Source organism: Balaenoptera musculus, chromosome 15 (genome assembly GCF_009873245.2).
Source record: "Balaenoptera musculus isolate JJ_BM4_2016_0621 chromosome 15, mBalMus1.pri.v3, whole genome shotgun sequence".
Taxonomy (NCBI): Eukaryota; Metazoa; Chordata; class Mammalia; order Artiodactyla; family Balaenopteridae; genus Balaenoptera; species Balaenoptera musculus.
The window spans coordinates 24,213,693-24,237,705 of record NC_045799.1 but is presented as its reverse complement, the minus strand read 5'-3'; the positions used below and the strand labels follow the sequence as shown (position 1 = coordinate 24,237,705).

Below are 24,013 nucleotides of genomic sequence, written 5' to 3'. Positions count from 1 at the left end.
TGTAGTTTTACAGGTGAAAAACAAAATCACAAAGTTGTGCAAGATCACATAATTAGTAAGTGACTGAACTACTTTCTCTGGGTTTCATTTCTCTCCTTTATAAAACTAGAATGTAATTCTGCTGGCAACATGGTACAATGGAAACTGGTTTCTGGAGTAAGACAAATCTGGGCTCAGAGCAATAATAGCCACGTGACTTTGGGCAGGTTATGCTGAGTCTGTTTTCTCAACTGAAAAAGGGAACGGAGAAGACATCTGGATTTGCCTGCTCAGTATCTCCTTTTCTCTTCCTCAGGCAACAGCCCTACTTCCGTAGAGGAACATGAGGCCACACACAGATGTCAAGATAAGAAATGGACAGCCTAACTCTATTTGGCCCCTCAATTCACATCGGTGCTTTCCGATTACGTGAGACAATAAAAGATCTTTTTTGCTAATCTGAGTGGGTTACTGTTACCTGCAATCAAAGTATTTTGGACTAATACACTAATACCACCCATCTCACAGAGTTATCATAAAAATTAAATATGCCTGGTACACAGTAAATTTCAAATAAGTATTTGCTGAGTGCATAAAGAAATGATGATCACATAGCAAGCACTCAAAATATTAATTTCCCTCTTTCATCTACCTCATATCTCAGAGATTTTGTAGGAATCAAATGAAATAATGCATTATTCCTTGCAAAATGTTTTCAAACAAGTGTAAGACACTATAATTATTTCTATCCTAATCAGACTGTGAGAAGATCAAGAACACAAAATGTCTTTTTTTAAATTAAACTTTTATTTGGGAATGATTTTCAACTTACAAAAAAGTTGTATAGACAAAACATCTCTTCTTTTTTTTTAAAGATTAATTATTTATTAATTAATTAATTTATTTCTGGCTGTGTTAGGTCTTAGTTGCAGCATGCAGGATCTTCGTTGAGGCACGTGGGATCTTTCATTGCAGTGCGCAGGTTTCTCTCTAGTTGTGGCGTGCGGGTTTTCTCTTCTCTAGTTGTGGCGCACAGGCTCCAGGGCACCTGGGCTCTGTAGTTGTGGCGCACGGGTTCCAGAGCACGTGGGCTCTGTAGTTTGCGGCACGCAGGCTCTCTAGTTGAGGCACACGGGCTCAGTAGTTGTGGCAAGTGGGCTTAGTTGCCCTGCAGTGTGTGGGATCTTAGTTCCCTGACCAGGGGTCGAACCCACGTCCCCGCCAGTGGTAAAGGCAGATTCTTTACCACTGGACCACCAGGGAAGTCCCAAAACATCTCTTCTCAAAGGTACAGACTAAACTTTTTGGCCCTATTATATATATTTTTTTTCTATTATATTTTTAAATGACTTCTTACGTGATATAATAAACAGAACTTCACCTCTGAAAAACATTACATCGTTTCATTATGATCAAATATAACTTGCATGGGTTTTAGCTACATTAGAGCCAGTAATCTAAATTCAGAGTTGGACCCACCTCCCCAAGCTGAAGTCTGACTTACTAAATCAGAAACTCTGCTGGTAGCGCCCAGCACTCTGTGTTTTAACAGGCCTTCCAGGTGACTCTGATACACACTCAAGATTGAGAACAACTGCCCTAGATGTCTATGCATTCTTTCCATCCCTCTCCCAACCACCAGGCCCAGTCCCTTCATCTTTATATGCTAGTCATAATTTTCAACAGCCACAAGGCTACTTCCTTGCACCTTCAGCAAATGGGATCTTTTAAATCCTGTTGAAACAGAATGTAACCTAATCCCAGGGCACAGGCCTCCTTAATTAAGCAAGCACTGATACAAAACAAATGTGAATAAAACCCAAAAGTATATACACAGGAAACTTAATGGTGATTATCTCTGGGTGGTGGGGGATTACTGGTGATTTTTATTTTCTTCTTTGCACTTTTTCTGAACTTCCCAAATTTTCTATAGCTTATGCAATAAAAACAGGCTATTTTAAAAAGTAGGCGGAAGAAGAGAAAAAAAACAGACATCTTGTATCATCTGGAGACCCTGAATGCAGTCCCTCCAAGTCCCCTAACAGTTACCTTGAGGATGTTCTGGCACTCAATGAAGTCACTGTGGAGGTGGCTGGTTGCATACAGCTTAAGGAGCAGCTGAGGAATTCCACTCCATTTGGACTGTTTGTCCCTCTCCGTCAAAAAAGTTTCAGTGAACTGTGAGGCAAAAGAAAAAAAAAAAGAGGATAATTTTACTGGTGAGGAAAGAACTACTAGCATATACAGCAAAAGAGAGCAGCTGGCTCCCAAACCCACCCAGGACAAATAATTCAAAGGTCTTTCTAGAAACGTTCAGAAGTTCCCCAACAGCCTGCAAGATAAAAGTCCAGCTCCTTGTTTGTGATACACACCCTTCCTATTCTATCGCCTACTTTCCTCTCTAGCTTCATCTCTTTCCCAGTGCCCGCTCTAGGCTCCAGATGTACATGTTCTCTCTCTGTGCCTCTCTGCACATGCTCTTCCCCTGCCTACAGAGCTGTGTACCTGTATATATGGTATGCCACCTGTGCGGGGAGAAAATAAACCTAAGGGGGGGGCAAGGGGGGTAATTATTTACACACACACCCATACAGTTGACCCTTAAACACAGGTTTGAACTGCGTGGGTCCTCTTACATATGGGATTTTTTTCAATAGTAAATACTACAGTACTACCCCATCCACGACTGGTTGAATCCGCGGGTGCAGGGAAACTGCAGGTATGGAGGGCCGACTCAAACCTATACATGAATTTTCAACTGTGGAGGGTCAGTGCCCCGAACCCCCTATATTGTTCAAGGGTGAATTCTACTGCCACAGAACATCTTTGGATGTCTTTTCTATCTGGAAAGCTCCTTCTCCTCCCTGACTTTTCTACCCAGAAAGCTCTTTCTCCTCCCTGTCTTTTCTACCCAGAAAGCTCTTTCTCCTAAATGCAAGCCAAAAAACCAGAAATTTTCCTTGATAGGCCTTCCCCTCTCTCCTTTCTAAGAGTCTGGGGCCTTATCTAACATTTATCATATTGTATCATAATTACTGGTTCATTTGTCCACCCCTCCTGTAGACCACAAGCTCCTTCAGAGTAGGTACCAAGCTGTGTTTATTGTGCACACCTTCTTTCTCTCAAAGAATGCTAGGCACAGATCAGACACTCAGTAAATGTTTGAAGGCATGAGCAATAGCCTAGTCTAATGACAGGTTCATTAATCAATATGGCAGTATCTACTTTGGGGACACAGCATTATCAGGTGCCAGAAGTGAATTATTTTCATGTACACTTGTCCCTCAATTAGATCAAAAGTTCACAGTAATTTATTACAGGACATGCAGGTCTTCAATGACAGCCTATCCGGACGCATATCAGTCCTATGACCTTGAACAAGTCCCATTATTCTTCCTGAGCTTGTTTTCTTAGATTGTAAAAATAAGATAATACAGGGGTAATGGGAGGTAATGAGATGTTTGTGAAAGTAATTTGTATTAGGGTGAGCCATAGGAAATTACCACTTTCGTAGGTCTAAATGATTATCAGAAATTTTATATACTTCAAGCAAGCTCAAATCAAGGCAAGCCCCAAAACTATGAAAAAACATCTTTCCCTTCCTTGAAAGAAAGAGAAGACAATAATGGTTTCATGGGACTCAGCAAAAGCAGTGCTTACAGACAAATTTATAGCTATAAACATTTATATTAAAAAGGAGAGGGGATCTCAGATGATCTTATCTTCCCCCATAAGAAACTAGGAGAAAAAAGGAATAAACCAAACCCAAAGCAAGCACAAGGAAATTAAAAAGATAATTGCAAAAATAAGTGATATAGAGAAAAAAAGATAACAGAGAAAAATCAACAAAATCAAATTTGGTTCTTTGAAAAACCAACAATATTGAAAATAGTTACAGGGACCAACTTACACTGACTCAACTATATTCAGGAATGAAAAAAGGGACAATACTACCAATTTTAAGGAAATAAAAAGGTTTACAAGGAAGTACTAGGAGCAACTGTATGCCAACAAACTACATAACTTAGATGAAATATACAAATTCCCAGAAAGACACAAACAACAGAAACTAACTCAAGAAGAAATAGAAAATCTGACATACCTACAACAATTAAAGAGATCAAATCAGTAATTTAATAGGAAAGGAAGAAATGGAGGGAGGGAGCAAGTAAGGAAGAAAAGAAACTACCCACAAAGAAAAGCCCAAGTCCAGATGCTTCACTGGTAAATTCTACTGAACATTTAAAGAGAAATTAGCAAATACTTCACAGACTCTTCCATAAAACAGAAGAGGAGGGAACATGTCCCAACTCATTCTATGAGGCTACTATTACCCTGATACCAAAACCAAACAAAGACATTAAAAGAAAACTTACAGAACAATATCTCTGATGAATATAAACACAAAAATGCCCAGCAAAATAGCTGATCCTTGAACAACATGGGGGTTAGGGGTGACAACTGCACATACAGTTGAATTTTACAATCAGCCCTGTATCCACGGTTCCACATCCACAGATTCAACTGCAGATCGTGTAGTACTGCAGTAAGTATTTATTGAAAAAAATCCACATATAAGTGGACTCATGGAATTCAAACCTACTGTTCAAGGATCAGCTGTGCCAGCAAACCAAATCCAACAATATGTAAAAAGGATTATACAACACGACAAAGCAAGATGCATGTCAGGAATGCAAGGTTGGGTCAAACATGAAAACTAATCAATGTAATCAACCTGATAAAGGGCATTAATCAAAATTCCACAGCTATCATCATAATTAACAGTGAAAGCCTGAAAAGCAAATATATTGTAAAGGCTGAGGATCAACCACTTAAATAAGCTCTATGAAGATTAAAACACAAAAAATTGTAAAGTCAACTGTAACTATAATAAACAATAAAGGGATAAACATAAAAATGCAAACTATGACATCAAAAACAAAATGGCAGGGAGAGGAGTAAAAAAAATGTAGATCTTTTAGAATGCATTTGAACTTACATGACTATTAGTTTAAAACCAGTCAATACAATTATAAGTCAACATATATGAACCTCATAGCAACCACAAATCAAAACCTAAAATATATACACAAACACTAGAGAAAAAGGAACACAAGCATGCCACTAAAGAAAATCGTCAAACCACAAAGAAAGAAACTAAAAGAAGAAAAAGAGGACAGAGGAGAACTACAAAAACAACCAGAAAACAAGTAACAATAGGGACTTCCCTGGTGGTACAGTGGTTAAGAATCTGCCTGCCAATGCAGGGGACACAGGTTCAATCCCTGGTCCAGGAAGATCCCATATGCTGTGAAGCAACTAAGCCCATGAGCCACAACTACTGAGCCTGTGATCTAGAGCACGCACAGATACAAAAAAATCACAAGTGAATATTATGATCAGTTATGTGCCAACAAGTTGGACAACCTAGAAGAAATGGACAAATTTCTAGAAATATACAACCTTCCAATACTGAATCAGGAAGAAACAGAAAATCTGAACAGCTTGATCACTAATAGTGAAACTCAATTTGAAATTTAAAAAACTTCCAGCAAACAAAAATCCAGGACCAGACAGCTTCACAGGAGAATTCTACCAAACATATAAAGAAGAAATAATACCTATACTCAAACTATTCCAAAAAATTGAAGAGGATGGAACACTCCCAAATTCCTTCTACCAGGCCACCATTACCCTGATATCAAAACCAAAGACACTACAAAACAAAATTACAGGCCAATATTTCTGATGAATATAGATGCAAAAATCCTCAACAAAATACCAGCAAACCGAATTCAACAATATATAAAAGTGATCATATATCATGATAAAGTGAGATTTATTCCAGAAATGCAAGGATGGTTCAATATCCGCAAATCAATCAGTGATACACCACATTAACAAAAGAAAAGGATAAAAAAATCACATGATCGTCTCAACAGATACAGAAGAAGCTTTTCACAAAATTCAACATACATTCATGATAAAAACTCTTGTCAAAGTTGGTATACAGAGAACATACCTCAACATAATAAAGGTCATTTATGACAAACCCACAGCTAACATCATACTCAACAGTGAAAAGCTAAAAGATTTTCTTCTAAAATCAGGAAAAAGACAAGGATGCCACTCTTGCTACTTCTACTTAATGTAGTATTGGAAGCCATACCCACAGCAATCAGACAAGAAAAAGAAATAAAAGGCATTCAGAGTGGAAGGAAAGAAGTAAAACTGTCATTATTTGCAGATGACATGACACCATATATAGAAAACCCTAAAATTTCCACCAAAAAACTATTAGAATAAATGAATTCAATAAAGCTGCAGAACACAAGATTAATATACAGAAATCTGTTGCTTTTATATACACTAATAATGAACTATCAAAAGAGAAAACAAGAAAACAATCCCACTTAAAATCATACCAAAAAGAATACCTAGAAATAAACTTAACCAAGGAGGTAAAAGACCTATACTCGGAAAACTATAAAACACTTATGAAGGAAATTAAGGATGATACATAGAAATGGAAAAATATCCTGTGTTCTTGGATTAGAATGATATTGTTAAAATGTCCATACACCCAAAGCAATCTACAGATTTAATGCAATCCCTATCAAAATACCCATGGCATTTTTCACAGAACTAGAACAAATTCCTAAAATTTATATGGAACCACAAAAGACCTTGTATACCCACAGCAATCCTGAGGAAAAAAGAACAAAGCTGGAGGTAACATACTCCCTGACTTCAGACTATACTACAAAACTACAGTAACCAAAACTGCACAGTACTGGCACATACATGCAGACACATAGATCAGTGGAACAGAATAGAGAGCCCAGAAATAAACCCCCACACTTATAGTCAATTAATTTACAACAAAGAAGACAAGAATATACAATAAGAAAAGCCAGTCTCTTCCATAAGTGGTGTTGGGAAAACTACAGCTACATGATAAACAATGAAATCTGTAACACAACACTGTAAACCAGCTATACTTCAATAAAATAAAATTTTTAAAAATTTGTACATTTTCTCACACCATATAAAAAATAAACTCAAAATGGATTAAAGACCTAAATGTAAGACTGGAAACTATAAAACCCCTAGAAGAGAACACAGACAGAACACACTTTGACATAAATCATAGCAGTATGTTTTTGTACCAGTCTCCTAAGGCAAAAGAAACAAAAGCAAAAATAAATAAATGGGACCTGATCAAACTTAAAAGCCTTTGCATAGCAAAGGAAACCATCAACAACATGAAAAGGCAGAACCTACTGAATGGGAGAAAATATCTGCAAATATATGACTGATAGGGTATTAATATCTAAAATATATAAACAGTTCATACAACTCAAATCAAAAATACAAACAACCCAATTAGCACAAATTAGCATAACATTGTAAATCAACTATACTTTAATAGAACAAATAGAGGAAAAAAATATAAACAACCCAATTTAAAAATGGGTGGAAGACCTAAATAGACGTTTTTTTCAAAGAAGACATAAACACGGCCAAGAGGCACATGAAAAGATGCTCAATATTGCTAACCACCAGAGAAATGCAATACAAAACCACAGTAAGGTATCAGTTCACACCTGTTAGAATGTCTATCATCAAAAAGTCTACAAATAACAAATGTTGGGGAGGATGTGGAGAAAAGGGAACCCTAGTACACTGTTAGTGGGAATGTAAATTGTTTCAGCCAGTACAGAAAACAGTACAGAGGTTCCTCAAAAAACTGAAAACAGAACTACTGTATGATCCAGCAATTCCACTCTTGGCTATATATCTGAGGAAAACAAAAACACTAATTCAAAAAGAAACATGCGCCCCAATGTTCATAGCAGCACTATTTACAATAGCCAAGATACGGAAGCAACCTAAGCGTCCATCAACAGACGAATGGATAAAGAAGATGTGGTATATATATACAACAGAAAACAAGGTTGCAGGATACAAAATCAATATACAATATACTCAGCAATAAAAAAGGATGAAAGGACCTAGAAGGTATTATACTTAGTGAACTAAGTCAGACAGAGAAAGACAAATACTGTATATTACCACTCATATGTGGAATCTAAAAAATAAAACGAATGAATATAACAAAACAGAAACAGACTCAGATACTGTGAACTAGTGGTTACCAGTGGAAAGAGGGGAGGGGCAATAAAAGATACAAACTACTATGTAGAAAATAAATAAGCAACAAGGGTATTTTGTACAGAACAGGGAAATATAGCCATTATTTTATAGTAACTTTAAACAGAGTATAATCCGTAAAAATACTGAATCACTATGTTGTACACCTGAAACAATATGATACTGTAAATCAACTACACTTCAATTTAAAAAAGAAAAAGAAAAAGAAAAAGAAAAACTGGGGAAATCTGAATAAAGTATGGACAAAAGTTCAGGACCAGATGGTTTCAGAGGCGAATTCTATCAAACATTTAGAGAAGAGTTAACACCTATCCTTCCCAAACTCTTCCAAAAAACTGCAGATGGAGGAATACTCCCAAACTCATTCTATGAGGCCACCATCACCCTGATACCAAAACCAGACAAAGATATCACAAAAAAAGAAAATTACAGACCAATATCACTGATGAACATAGATGCAAGAATCCTCAACAAAATACTAGCAAACAGAAACCAACAACACATTAAAAAGATCATACACCGGACTTGCCTGGTGGCGCAGTGGTTAAGAATCCGCCTGCCAATGCAGGGGACACGGGTTCGAGCCCTGGTCTGGGAACATCCCACATGCCGCGGAGCAACTAAGTCCATGTGCAACAACTACTGAGCCTGCACTCTAGAGCCTGCGAGTCACAACTACTGAGCCTAAGTGCCACAACTACTGAAGCCCACACACCTAGCGCCCATGCTCCGTAACAAGAGAAGCCATCGGAATCAGAAGCCCACGCACTGCACGAAGAGTAGCCTCCACTCGCTGCAACTAGAGAAACCCCACATGCAGCCAATAAATAAACAAATAAATAAATTTATATATATATAAAAAAAGATCATACACCATGATCAAGTGGGATTTATCCCAAGGATGCAAGGATTCTTCAACATACGCAAAACAATCAATGTGATACACCATATTAAAAATTAAAGAAAAAAGCATATGATCACCTCAAAAGATGCAGAAAAAGATTCTGACAAAATTCAACACCCATTTATGATAAAAACTCTCCAGAAAGTGGGCATAGAGGGAACCTACCTCAACATAATAAAGGCCATATACGACAAACCCACAGCAAACATCATTCTGGTGATGGTGTGGGTGAAAAACTGAAAGCATTTCCTCTAAGATCAGGAACAAGACACGAATGTCCACTCTGGCCACTACTATTCAACACAGTTGGAAGTCCTAGCCACAGGAAACAGAAAAGAAAAAGAAATAAAAGGAATACAAATTGGAAAAGAAAAAGTAAAACTGTCACTGTTTGCAGATGACATGACACCATCCATAGAAAATCCTAAAGATGTCACCAGAAAACTATTAGAACTAATCAATGAATTTGGTAAGGTTGCAGGATACAAAATTAATGCACAGAAATCTCTTGCATTCCTATACACTAACAACAGAAGATCAGAAAGAGAAATTAAGGAAACACTCCCATTTACCATTGCAGCAAAAAGAATAAAATACCTAGGAATAAACCTACCTAAGGAGGCAAAAGACCTGTACTCAGCAAACTATAAAACACTGATGAAAGAAATCAAAGATGGCATAAAGAAATGGGGAGATATACCATGTTCCTGGATTGGAAGAATCAATATTGTGAAAATGACTATATTACCCAAAGAAATCTACAGATTCAACGCAATCTCTATCAAATTACCAATGGCATTTTTCACAGAATTAGGACAACAAATCATACAGTTTGTATGGAAACACAAAAAAGACCCCAAATAGCCAAAGGAATCTTGAGAAAGAAAAATGGAGCTGAAGGAATCAGGCTCCCCAACTTCAGACTATACTACAAAGTTACAGTAATCAAGACAGTATGGTACTGGCACAAAAACAAATATACATCAATGGTACAGGATAGAAAGCCCAGAGATAAACCTGCACATGTATGGTCACCTAATCTATAACAAAGGAGGCAAGAATATACAATGGAGACAAGACAGCCTCTTCAATAAATGGTGCTGGGAAAACTGGACAACTACATGTAAAAGAATGAAATTAGAATACTCCCTAACACCATACACAAAAATAAACTCAAAATGGATTAAAGACCTAAATGTAGGATCAGACACTATAAAACTCTTAGAGGAAAACATAGGAAAAACACTCATTGACATAAATCACAGCAAGATCTTTTATGACCCACCTCCTAGAGTAATGAAAATAAAAACAAAGATAAGCGAATAGGACCTAATTAAACTTAAAAGCTTTTGCACAGCAAAGGAAACCATAAACAAGACAAAAAGACAACTCACAGAATGGGAGAAAATATTTGCAAACAAAGCAACAGACAAAGGATTAATCTCCAAAATATACAAACAGCTCATGCAGCTCAATATCAAAAAAAAACAAACTACCCAATCAAAAAATGGGCAGAAGACCTAAATAGACATTTCAGCAAAGAAGGCATACAGATGGCCAAGAGGCACATTAAAAGATGCTCAACATCACTATTAGAGAAATGCAAATCAAGACTACAATGAGGTATCACCTCACACTGGTCAGAATGGCCATCATAAAAAAATCTACAAACAATAAATGCTGGAGAGGATGCGGAGAAAGGGAACCCTCTTGCACCGTTGGTGGGAATGTAAATTGATACAGCCACTGTGGAGAACAGTATGGAAGTTCCTTAAAAAACTAAAACTAGAACTACCATATGACCCAGCAATCCCACTACTGGTCATATACCCTGAGAAAACCGTAATTCAAAGACACATGTACCCCACTGTTTACTGCAGCACTATTTACAATAGCCAGGACATGAAACAACCTAAATGTCCATCGAAATATGAATGGGTAAAGAAGATGTGGTACATATTATAACAGAATATTACTCAGCCATAAAAAGAAATGAAATTGGGTCATTTGTAGAGATGTGGATGGACCTAGAGTCTGTCATACAGAGTGAAGTAAATCAGAAAGACAAAAACACACATATATGGAATCTAGGAAAATGGTATAGATGAACCTGTTTGCAGGGCAGGAATAGAAAGGCCGACCTAGAGAATGGACGTGTGGACTTGGGGGGGAAGGGGTGGCAGGATGAATTGGGAGATTAGGTTTGACATAAATACACTATCATGTGTAAAACAGATAGCTAGTGGGAACCTGCTGTATAGCACAGGGAGCTCAGCTCAGTGCTCTCTGATGACCTAGATGGATGGGTTCAGGGGTGGGGGAGGGAGGTCCAAGAGGGAGGGGATATATGTACACATACAGTTGATTCACTTCACTGTACAGCAGAAACTAACACAACATTGCAAAGCAATTATACGCCAATAAAAAAAATTTTTTTAATAAAATAAAAAATAAAACGAATGAATATAACAAAAAAGAAACAGACTCACAGATACTGAGAACAAACTAGTGGTTACCAGTGGAAAGAGGGGAAGGACAATAAGAGATACAAACTATGTATAAAATAAATAAGCAACAAGGATATTCTGTACAGCACAGGGAAATATAGCCATTATTTTATAGTAACTTTAAATGGAGTATAATCCATAAAAATACTGACTCACTATCTTGTACACCTGAAACAATATGATATTGTAAATCAACTATACGTCAAGTAAAAAAAAAAAAAGAAAAATTGGGGAAATCTGAATGAAGTATGGACTTTACTTTTTAAAAAAGTGAAAGCCTGAATGATTTCCCAAAATGATCAAGAAAATGACAAAGACGTTAACCCTCACAACTTCTATTTAACATTGTACTAGAGATTCTAGCCACAGCAACAATGCAAGAAAAAGAAATAAGGGCATGCAGATTGAAAAGGAATTTGTAAAACTATATTTACAGATGCTATCATCTTGCATACAGAATATATTAAGGAACCCCTACACACACACACACACACACACACACAAATTATTAGAGCTAATAAATGAGTTCAGCAAGATTGCAGGATACAAAATCAATATACAAAAATCACCTGAATTTCTACACACCTGCAATGAAGAATCCAAAAGTGAAAATAAGAAAGCAATCCCATGGGTGTGCTCAGAGCAGGGGTCTGAAGAAATGGCTCGTCTGTTTATAACACACCCAACAGGAACTTGGGTTCACTGTGACAAGGGGCACAAAACTTGTAGCCTTCCTATGAACAAGTACCCAATATGTATCCCTCTGCACTTTTACGTGGCTACCGGGCAGGACCAGTGGGACAGGACTCAGTACTGGAAGGAAACCTACAGTATTTAGTGGGGGAGTTTGCCACCTAGAGCCTGTCCGGTCCATGCATGGGTGGGCCATGAGTGGTCTTATGGTCTTCAAGGAAAAAAGAAAAATAGATTCCAACTATATGCCATTCTGGAAAAGGCAAAACAATGGAGACAATAAAAAGATCAATGGTTGCCAGGAATTTGGGGGAAGAGGGGAGATGAATACACAGAGTACAGAAGTTTTTATGAGTGGTGAAAATACTTTGTATGACATTATAATGATTTTATGTCATCATACTTTTGTCCAAACCCATAGAACGTGCAACACTATTCACTTCATTATAGTGAACCCTAAGATGAACTAGGGACTTTGGTGATTATGATGTGTCAGGGCAGTTCAGCCTTGGTTGAAAAAAAAAAAAGTCTTAAAAAGAATTAACACGCAGGGTAGACGTTTTTGGCAAAACTTCTGTTTCACTTTTACATATGTATACATATTATATATTTGTGTGTGTTGGATTGTGATATAAAATGTACTTTTTAGATTAAAAAATTTGCAGGCTAGTATATTATACTGGCAAATAAAAGCACAAATTAATCACAAAAAAAACAAAAAAGAAAGCAATCCCATTTACAACATCATCAAAAAGAATAAAATATTTATGAATAAATTTAACAAAAGGGATACAAGACTTGTACAATGAAACTACAAAACATCATTGAAAGAAATTAAAGAAGTAAAAAAAGGAAATGGAAAGTCATCCATGTTCAAAGATTGGAAGACTTAATATTTCTAATATGGCAATACCCTCAATATTGATTCATTGCAGTTCCTATCAAAATCCCAGATGGCTTCACAGCAGAAATTGACACTACATCTAATAACTACTCGCTACACATTCTTTGCAAGTACACAGAACGTTTACAAAATGACCAGTTGCTAGGCCATAGAGCAAATTTCAACATATTTAAATGAATTGAAATACAGACTATGTTCCCTGACTGCAGTGCAGTCAGCCTAAAATCTGTAACAGAAAGATAATTATAAAACCCTAATGTTTGGAAATTAAGAAATATCTCTTCTAAAAAATGCATAGGTCAAAGAAGAAATCTGAAAATATTCTGAAATAAATGACAATGAAAACACTACAGATCAAATTTCGTGGGGTCCAACTAAAGCTATGACTAGTGGCCAGGATAAACTTGATACCAAAACCCGGTGAAAGGAAAATTATAGGCTACTTTCACTCATGAACACAGAAGGATGAAAATCCTAATAAAAAAATTAGTGAATCAAATTTAGCAATCTATAAAAAGGATGAAATTTTGAATCAGAAATTCAGATTTGGTTTAATATTTGAAAATTTTACTCAATGTAATTCATTACATTAATAACACAAGGAAAACAATTATATGAACATCTCAATGCAGAAAAAGCATTCTGATAGAATTCAACGTCATAAACTCAAACTCAGAAAAGAAGTGAACTAATAACAGTATCTACAGAAAATCTTCAGCAAACATCATACTTAATGGTTAAATGTTTAAGGCTCTCCCTCTCAGATCAGGAACATGCCAATTCAATTCACTGTACTGGAGCATCCCAAATAGCACATTTAGGCAAGGAAAAAAAAAAAAGATGTAAGATTAGAAAGGATAAAAGCTTCATTTGCAGATATGATATTCGCAGATGATTGTATACATATACAATCCAAAATAATCTAAAGGTAAAGTATTAAAATATAGGAGCAATATAAATGCTGAAGCAATACAAAAATCAATATTGTTTTTATCTTACAGCTACAGTGAGAAAACGCAATTTTAAAAACACTATTTACAATACCATCAAATCATGTCAAATGCCAAGGAATAAATCTAACAAAAGTTATGCAAGACCACTATATAGAAAACTACATACGTAAAACATTATCAAGAGAGATTAAGGGAGACCAGATCAGAGAAAAAGAAGAGTAAGGGCAGGAGAGAGAGAATGAATGTGTTGTTCTGAATAGATTGAAGGCAATCCCAATCAAAATTTTTTTGTAAAAATGTACAAGCTCATTCTAAAATGTATATGGAAATGGCAAAGGGGCTAGAAGAGCCAAAGGAATCTTGAAGATAAGTAGGAGAAGCTACTCTTCTGATTCAATATTCTATAACCAAAATCAACACATATAAAGTTACAGAAAATAGGACAATGTGATATCAGTGTACGGGTAAATGGACAGAGAAACAGAACACACATGAAACAGACGTGAAAACAAACACTACAGAGCACTAGAGGGACAAAAAAGACTTTTCAATAAATAACAAGTCAACTTGGTATCTCTACTGAAAAGCTCACACCACATCCAAAAATAAATTCCAAGTGGAGTGTATGTTTAAATGGAAAAGGCAAAACAATAAAGCTTCTAGAAGATAAATAGAAGGGTAGGCAAAGATTTATTAAACATAATACAAAACGCACTAACCATAAAGGAAAATAGTTATACAATGAGTCATATTAAAATAAAGCACTTCTGTTCATCAAAAGATCTTTTTAGGGCTTCCCTGGTGGCGCAGTGGTTGAGAATCCTCCTGCTAATGCAGGGGACATGGGTTCGAGCCCTGGTCTGGGAGGATCCCACATGCCGCGGAGCAACTGGGCCCGTGAGCCACAGCTACTGAGCCTGCGCATCTGGAGCCTGTGCTCCGCAACGAGAGGCCGTGACAGTGAGAGGCCCGCGCACTGCGATGAAGAATGGCCCCCACTTGCCGCAACTAGAGAAAGCCCTCGCACAGAAACGAAAGACCCAACACAGCCATAAATAAATAAATAAATTTATAAAAAAGAAAAAAGAAAAAAAAAAAGATCTTTTTAGAGACTAAAAAGGCAAGTCACCAAATAAGAGAAGATATCTGCAAAACATCACCACAAAGGGCTCATATCCAGCGAATAAAAAGAACTTCAAATCAATTAAAAAAAAAAAAAAAGAAAGAAAAACCCCACCAGAAAAATGTGCAAAAGATTTGAACAGGTAATCCACAAGAGAGAATGTCCAAATGGCCAGTAAACTTCTGAAAAGGTGCTTAACTTCATGAGTCATGAGGGAAACACAAACTAAAACCATAATGAGATTCTACTGCTCACACACTAGAATGACTAAAATTAAAAAGACTGGCAGTACCATAGGTTAGCGAGAACATGGAACAACAGGAACTCATATACACTGCTGGTGGGATTGTAAATTAGTACAACCACTTGCGAAACTTCAGCAACAGCTGCTGATGCTGAACCTATGTATATCGTATAACCCAGCAATTCTACTTCTAAATATATACCCAAAAGAAATTGTGCATATACACGTCAAGAGACATGTACAAGAATGTTCACATAAGCATTATTCACAATAGCCAAAAACTGGATAGATCCCAAATACTCATCAAAAGTACAATGAATTAACTGTGGTTTAATACCACAGAATACTATACAGAAATGAAAATGAATGAACTACAGCTTCACCCATCATCATGGATGAATTTCACAATGTTGATTGAAAGAAGGCAGACTCAGTACACACAGTTTGATTCTATTTACATAGAGCATGAAAACTAGTACGACTAAATGCAATGTTGGAAGTTGCATTGGGCTGTTCTTTATTTTTTGTGCATTTTTATTTGTATATTTCAACACAAAATGTTTTGTAAACACCTAAAACAAAATAATCTGTATGTACTGATTATGGAAGGATCTCTAAAATATATTTTAAGTGAAAAAAGCTGGATGCACAACAGTGCGTATAGTACAGTATCACTTGTGTAAGGACAAACATATAGAGACATATCTGCTTTCCTAAGCTTAGATAGAGAGATACACAAGAAATCAAAACCATAGTTGCCTCTGGGAGTAGAACTGGAGGGTGCTAGTAGAGGTGGTAATGGGCTGTTTGCAAGGGAGACTTACTTTTCTCTGTAACCCTTTTGTACATGTGCATATGTTATCTATTCAAAACAAGCACCTCTGGCAGGGAGGGACTGACATGAAAGGGGCATTAAATATATTGGTAACTCCTCAAATTTGGTCATGGGTACATGTTTATTGTTGTAACACACTGGCATTACTTATTACCGCTTTTCGTAGGTCAAATATTTAACAATAAACTTAAAAAAAAAAAACCCAAGTACCTGCACAATGACAAACTGTGTATCCTCAATAAATGTTAGTTACCCTCCCCACTATATTCCCAAATATCTAAACTTATCTCCCACCTATGTCCCACAGGAGCACTTCACTTTCTCTTCCATCTTCTAATGGCTGGTTATGAGGACTTTCTCAGTGGTGTTCTTAGTCTCAGAAATATCTCTGCTACTGTTAAAATTCTACTCATTCTTCAGAACCAACTCAAGTCTCACCTATTCCATGAAGCTCTCCAAAGCAATCACAGCCCGAACTTCACAGGAGAGAAAATGTCTTTCAAAAATAGGAAGATCCTAAGAGAACACTTAGTGCAATCATTTTGCAGAGGGGGTTAGGTAATGTCAGGTGATAGACATGACTTTATTATAGTTGTTATATATTTTAATGTATATCTACACAAAGTGTATCCACAATGAATAAAAAGAAAGACTTTCATCAATGCATATCATAGTTAAATTTCAGAATACCAGAAAGAGAGATGATCCTAAAAATGCTTAGGGAGTGAGGAGTGGGAAAATAGGCCATGCACAAAGGACAGGGAATCAGAACAGAACCTCTCAACAGCTACACCAAATACTTAAAGACAATGGAATAATATAATGCCATTAAAAATTTAAGGGAAAATAACTTCCAACTTATAATTCTATACCCAGCTAAACTAAATACTCAAGTATAAGAATAAAAGACATTTTCAGACACGCAAGCTTTAAAAAAAAGTTACCTCCCATGTAGGCTTTCCTAGGAGGCTACTAGAGAATGTACTCCCCCAAAAAAAAGGAAAACAGGATTCATAAAACAGAGATCCAAAACATGAGAAAAAGAAATAAAATGCCCTGAATTTGGTGAAGGGAAATCCCAAGAATTCAGCTATACAGCTGTTCTAGCAAATAACTAGTTCAAATTGGAGGACAGAGGGTTCCAAGAAGGATTTCTTTAAAAAAAAAAAAAAAAAAGTAGGAGTTTTAGAATTTGGTAGTAAATTGTAAGTAAACAAAAAGAAAAGCAAATTTTATAAGGATGATTATACTAGTGAAAGAAGCCAGACTCAAAATGCTACATATGGAATGATTCCACTTCTATGATAGTCAGTAAAATAGCATTAACAGAATAGAAAACAGATGAGAAGTTGCCAAAGGAGGGCGGTGGGGAAGGGGTTGACTACTACAAGGGAATTTCTAAATCCTAACTGTAGTGGTGGCCACACAACTGTGTGTGCTTGTCAAGACTTGTAGAACTATACACTGAAAGGGTGAATTCTACTATATTTGTGACTCAATTTAAAAAGTAGGGGGAGAAAGGGCAGCTTTTAACTCTAAGAAAAACAAATTATACAAAACAAATACAAATGTTGTATACTATATGGCTCTGCTATAAACAATTATATCTCATCACTATCATCATAATGTAAATACTTAACACCAACAGCCAAAACTGATATAACTACATAAGGAAAATGATGGAGGCCAAATGTGTGGCACAGGGTGCTGTGAATTAAATCCTAATCTCTACAAGAGGAAGAAAACAGATAATCTCTAAAACTGTGAAGTCAAGAAATAGCCTTATAAGCATGTTATTTAGAATGCTGGCTTTCCTGTTTCCTGGACTCTTGCCCTACAAAAGAAAACAGCTACAGTGTGGGCAGTGGTTGCCTGGGGAGGGTGGAACTTGGCGGTGAAAAGTGGGGGCACTGCTGTTATTTGTTACAAGGTTCATGATACCCAGAGATCCTCCAAATCGTATGCAAAATATTCAACTTCACATGGAATTTCTTTTACTACTACTAGTTTGTCTCACAAGGCATTTACTCCCATTTAAAAATAAACATCTTGGGCTTCCCTGGTGGCGCAGTGGTTAAGAATCTGCCTACTGGGGCTTCCTTGGTGGTGCAGTGGTTAAGACTCCACCTGCCAATGCAGGAGACATGGGTTCGAGCCCTGGTCCAGGAAGGTCCCACATGCTGCGGAGCAACTAAGCCCGTGAGCCACAACTACTGAAGCCTGCGCTCTAGAGCCTGCAAGCCACAACTACTGAGCCCGTGTGCCACAACTACTGAAGCCCGTGTGCCTAGAGCCCGTGCTCCGCAACAAGAGAAGCCACTGCAATGAGAAGCCTGCGCACCTCAACGAAAGAGTAGCCCCGCTTGCCACAACTAGAAAGCCCATGCTCAACAACGAAGACCCAACGCAGCCAAGAATAAAAATTAATTAATTAATTTAATTAAAAAAAAAAAAAGAATCCACCTGCCAATGCAGGGGACATGGGTTCGAGCCCTGGTCCAGGAAGATCCCACATGCCGTGGAGCAACTAAGCCCGTGCGCCACAACTACTGAACCTGCGCTCTAGAGCCCGCGTGCCACAACTACCGAAGCCCGCGTGCCACAACTACCGAAGCCCGCATGCCTAGAGCCTGCACTCTGCAACAAGAGAAGCCACCGCAATGAGAAGCCCGCGCACCGCAACGGAGAGTAGCCACTGCTCGCCGCAACTAGAGAAATCCCACATGCAGCAACGAAGACCCAATGCAGCCAAAAGTAAATAAATTTATAAATAAATAAATAAAATAAAAATAATCATCTGGATTTTGTTTCCCTTGTGAACAGCTGAGTAGTGTGATGAAAAGAGCCACCATCCAGGCATCTTCAAAGTTGAATTTTTGGCAGATGTTGTATGGGTTTCTTCTCTCAGAATACTTGTGGTTTGACAGTTTACAGGAGTGATAATCTCTTACATCATGCTGCCTAAGCTGTCAACCTGTTTAGTGAATGTGACACTTCCAGACATTTACAGTTTTCATTGACTTGTTTTTGTCTTTACTGCTTTTCTTTTTTAAATAATTAAAGGCTGAATTCCATAAACATAAAATGTATATCTTACTTGTTTAGTCCTAAGATATCTAATGCCTCAAAATGTATTAAGTGCAAGTAAATAGCCTTCTTACAGAATAATTAATGAAGATTAAATACCTTTAATTAATGAAGATTAAATACACTGTTATATTATTCTGATAACAAACATTAACCAATGAATGCTTGTGTCTACTTTAATGGGATTTGTTTTAATATAAGAATGAATTTTATGGTTTGCAAATACAAAAACTGTTTAAATATTATTCATATTTTTAATTAATGAGAATTTATCCTATATATGGGGTTTTCGATATCAAATTATCCTTGACAGGCAAAGGAAGACTGTATTTGACTTGAACCGCTAGGTTTCAAATGCTAATGCTCAGAACAAGGTTAAAACAATTGTGCCAATTGAAATTAAAAAAAAAAAAGAGGAGTCAATCTGAAAAAATATATATGAAATAACACTCAGGTAGAATTTAGATATGCCAATAATCACGAAGGAAGCAATGACCGGAAATTTGGGAAACAAAACAGGATGCCATAACCTAGCCTGTCACCAGATTGCCAAACTGCAGTAACATCTCTAGGTGCGGTGGGTCATGACCTGTGTGAGTTGCTTTGCCTAGTCTATCCCTTTCCCTCAATTCCTACTGATCGTGCAGAGTCTTGTGCACCCCTGGAAAGGAATCTGGATTTGATTCCAACTGCAATGGGATGCCACTGGAGGGTTTTAAGCAAGGGATTATAAGATCTGATTTGCTTTAGGGATCAAATGTGCTGATAAATGTGAACAGGCTCTGTAAATGCTAAAGCATCATACCAGCATATTTTATTACCTTGATAGAGGTCAAATTGAAAGGGAGAGATGAAAATAAGGCACATTAAAATCCAAGTAGGACAGGCCCATTCTAAATCATGTGGCCTGGGGTCTTCTCCCAGGCTTCTCTCAAGTTCCGTTTGGGACTTGAGGAAGATCAGGTTTGGTGCAAGAGGAATCAGGAATTGTATTTGCCATATTAAGTTTGAGGTGACCATTAGACACCTAGGTGGAGATCCTGAGAAAGTATCTGGATATATCCAACTGGAGCTAAAGAGAGAAACCAGGATGGAAACACAGATTTAGGATCTATCAGAATATAGTTTCGCTAAAAACGATAGTTGCTAATCTTTATAGCATGCTTACTATATTTCAGACACCATTTTAAGTGCTTTATATGTATAAACGCTCTTGGTCCTTACCACAGCTTTAGCAGGTTAGGTCCCATGATTATCTCTATTTTAAAAATGAAGAAACTGACGCATAAAGAGATTACGCTACTTGTCCAAAGACACATAGCAAATATGTACCAGAGCTGGAACTCAAACCTAGGTAGTCTGACTCCAGAACTCCTTAAAGCCATGGCACTGTTTGGGATAGACAAAGAGACAGGACTGAGGAGGAGGAGGACAGAGCCCTCACATACAGTATTTCAAGTATTTCAGCCTCTGCAGACACAAAGAAAAATAAGACACAGTCTCTCAAGAAGCCCAGTCTGATAGCTATGAGCTGATGGCAACTATTTACTGAACATTTACTATGTGCCACACACTGGCCAAGCTTTTTAGACATGTTATGTCACTCCTCCTAACAGCCCTATGAGGTAGATGTTACTACAGCCATTTTAGAAATAATGAAACTGAGGTTTAGAGAGGTTAAATAATATAACCTAGTTATAACTGACAGAACTAGGATTCAATCCAGGTCCATCTTACTTCAAAATCTGGTCTTTTCCAAGGAAATCCTGTTACATGCTACAACATGGATGAACCTTGAGGATATTATGCTAAGTGAAATAAGCCAGGCACAAAAAGACAATGTATGATTCCACTTATATGAGGTATCTAAAGTAATCAAATTCATGGAAACAGAAAGTAGTAGAATGGTGGTTACCAGGGGATGGGGGAGGGGAAAAAAGTAGTTGTTTAATGGGTTGAGTTTCAGATTTGCGATATGAAAAAATTCTGGAGATCTGTTTCACAACAATGTGAATACTTGACACTACTGACTGCACACTTAAAAATGATTAAGAAGGTAAATTTTATGTGTTTAAAACATAAAGAAAAAAAATTTTAATCTGGTCTTTCCAAGTATACCACATGCCATAATGGATATGCTTACTGTGCTATGGAAATACTTGTGAGGATATAATTTATTCTGCAACGTGGGGGTGTAGCAAGGAGGAGATCAAAGAAAGTGACTAAGAAAGGACACATCTGAAAGATGAAGTTCCCCACTTTATCTTCACTATAGTTTTGGGAAGGTACCTCCATCTCAACCTCTGAAATAGCTCCCACTCCTGTCTGTATACAATTACTGATTACCACAATAACCAGACTAGACCAGGCTCAAGAACATTCCAGCACCTTCTATCTGGTGAGCTTCTTCAGTCTCCTCCCATTCCAAGTCATCCAGCACTGGAAACAAATTAAGTGTACTAAATTTCCCCATTCATTAAGTTAAAGAACTTCCGTGGCTCCCTATTGCCCTCAGAACATAGAGGATTATCAAGATGAGTGCTTAGGAGCAAATTACCTAATTTTTCTGAGCCTCAGTTTCTTCATCTGTGTTGAGATGAGTCCCGACACTTGATTCAAAAGATTGAGAATTAAATAAAGACACTGTATACCATGCACAATGCTTGATCCAAAATATGTGCTCAGTAAAGGTGAGTTAGTTCCCTTTCTGCCCATTCCTACATACCCAGCTCAGTTAAGGGTCTTTGGGTTAAAGGATAGAGCAAGTATTTCCAGAATCTTACAGCAGATAGAGAAGAATGCAAAGGGAAAAAAGTTGCTCATCTATGGTCAACTGATGTTCAGGAAAATACTGTTCACCCAGAACTGCTTCTTCATCTGTAACCCTCTACAAACACAGACCACCTGGTCTTTATCTTATATTCTGTCCTTTTAACTATATGAGTAATACTGAAGTGGTTCAAAATTAAGTTCATATATAAAGTTATACTGTGGAAAGTCTCACTCTCATTCTCTCCCTCATCTACCCAATTCCCACTCCACTCCCACCAATCACTTTATTACTATTCCTGTATTTACTTAAAAAGTTTCTTTATGCAAAAGCTGTCCTTAAATTAAGCCAATGTTTTACAGGTGTGTTTGCAACGTAAGTTCTGGGAACATGGGGGCGGGTGGAGTAGAGGAGCGAGCAGCCTAGGTTTATTCATCCTGCTTTACCCTAAAGCAGTGTCCTTCATTCACTCAAAAAAAAAAAAAAAATACTAATCATATATTGGGCACTATTATAAGCCAGATACCAATTATAGCATTAACTGATTACTCTTCAGCTTTTTACTGTGCACCAGAAATGCATTTAACGCTTTACACAATTGTCTTCGATGCCCACAACACCTTAACGGGTAGGTTACTAATTATCATCTCCATTTTACAAATCAGGAAACTGAGTCACAGAAACGTAACTTGCCCAAGCAAGAGAGAGCAGGGTTCTGAATCCAGGCCTGACTCCAGAGCCTTAGCTCTTAACCATGACGCTCTACTCTGGCAAACCAGATACAGTCCCTGCACCCGCTGGAGCTCAGCCTAACGTGGGATACAGGCGAGAAAAAGGATAGACAACAAAGAAATATGTAATTACAGACTAAGAAAGTAATGTGAACGGAACGAATTCAGGCCTGTAACTGAATAACAATGGGGACCCACTTTAGAAGGGGGAGGGTTGTGTCGAGGAAAGGCCTCTCTGAGAGAATGACATTTATGATGGCTTGCGAACCGTTTGGGGTTTGCAGTGATGACCCACCGCCCAAGTCACGGGGAAGAAACTCGCGGCCCGTAGAGGCTACAGCAAACTCGCCCAGGGTCCCCCAGACGTGCAGACGTGGCGCAAGGAAGGGAGGATCCAGGAGCTGGGCCTAGGACTCGTACACGCCATCAATGCCCGATGCAGCCCAGCCCTGCTCGGCCCCTAACCCGGAGCCTCTAGCCTGCCGCTGCCCACTGCCCCGCCGCGGCTGACAGCGTCGCGACAGCCCACAGGGAGGCCCCGCGGCCAGCCAAGAGGGGTCGGGCCCGTACAGCGGCGGTCTGGAAAGGCCTCTTGCCCGGCCCCCCGCCAGCTCCCGCCCGGTCCACCCCGCCCCGCCCCTCCGGGCCGGCTTCGTACCTGCACGGCCCGGACCAGGCCCCGGCCGGTCAGCTGGCCCTGCCGCAGCTGCAGCAGAATGTTACCAGGCCGCGGCCGGCCGCCCCATCCGCCCCAAGCCGCCACAGTTGCCGCCGCCCGTCGCCCTCGGCCGGCCCCAGACCCAGCAGCCGCCGGCGCCGCCGCCATGTCTCCTCGTCCGACAAACAGGAAGCAAGCGGCCCCGGGGCCGCGGAGATTCCTACGGGGCGGCGGAGGGGTCGCCGCAGCGCCCCCAGCGGGCCGACGGCAGAGGCGCAAGACGCGTGGCAGGGGCCTGCGCGCCGCGGGGACTGCTGGGAAATGTAGTCCTGCTCTCAGGAGGGCAGGTGCGAGAGAGCGATGTGGCGTTTCTTGCGCCACTTATCCTTCTGGCTCCTCCGTCCAGCATTTCAGTGAGGTCCCCCGAGGTCGAAGACAGGTCCCTGCGTG

The 24,013-nt window shown here is 38.5% G+C and overlaps 1 protein-coding gene and 1 non-coding gene across 5 annotated transcripts in view; one reads left to right on the top strand and one right to left on the bottom strand.

Annotated features, from left to right (window-relative positions):
* The window catches only part of LOC118880750 (transient receptor potential cation channel subfamily C member 4 associated protein), a 76,262-nt gene extending 52,516 nt beyond the window's left edge, over positions 1–23,746 (bottom strand). For all 4 annotated transcript variants that reach the window (XM_036824633.1, XM_036824636.1, XM_036824635.1 and 1 more), the window contains exons 1-2: positions 23,564–23,746; positions 2,029–2,157 (exon numbers count right to left, since the gene is read on the bottom strand). In XM_036824633.1, the coding sequence (XP_036680528.1) occupies positions 2,029–2,157; positions 23,564–23,731 (297 nt within the window). In that variant the 5' untranslated portion in view covers positions 23,732–23,746. The remainder of the gene's footprint in view (positions 1–2,028; positions 2,158–23,563) is intronic.
* On the top strand, positions 12,194–12,322 carry LOC118882123. The gene has a single exon (XR_005016678.1). It is a non-coding gene; the product is annotated as a small nucleolar RNA SNORA11 (small nucleolar RNA).
* Positions 23,747–24,013: the final 267 nt, after the last annotated feature.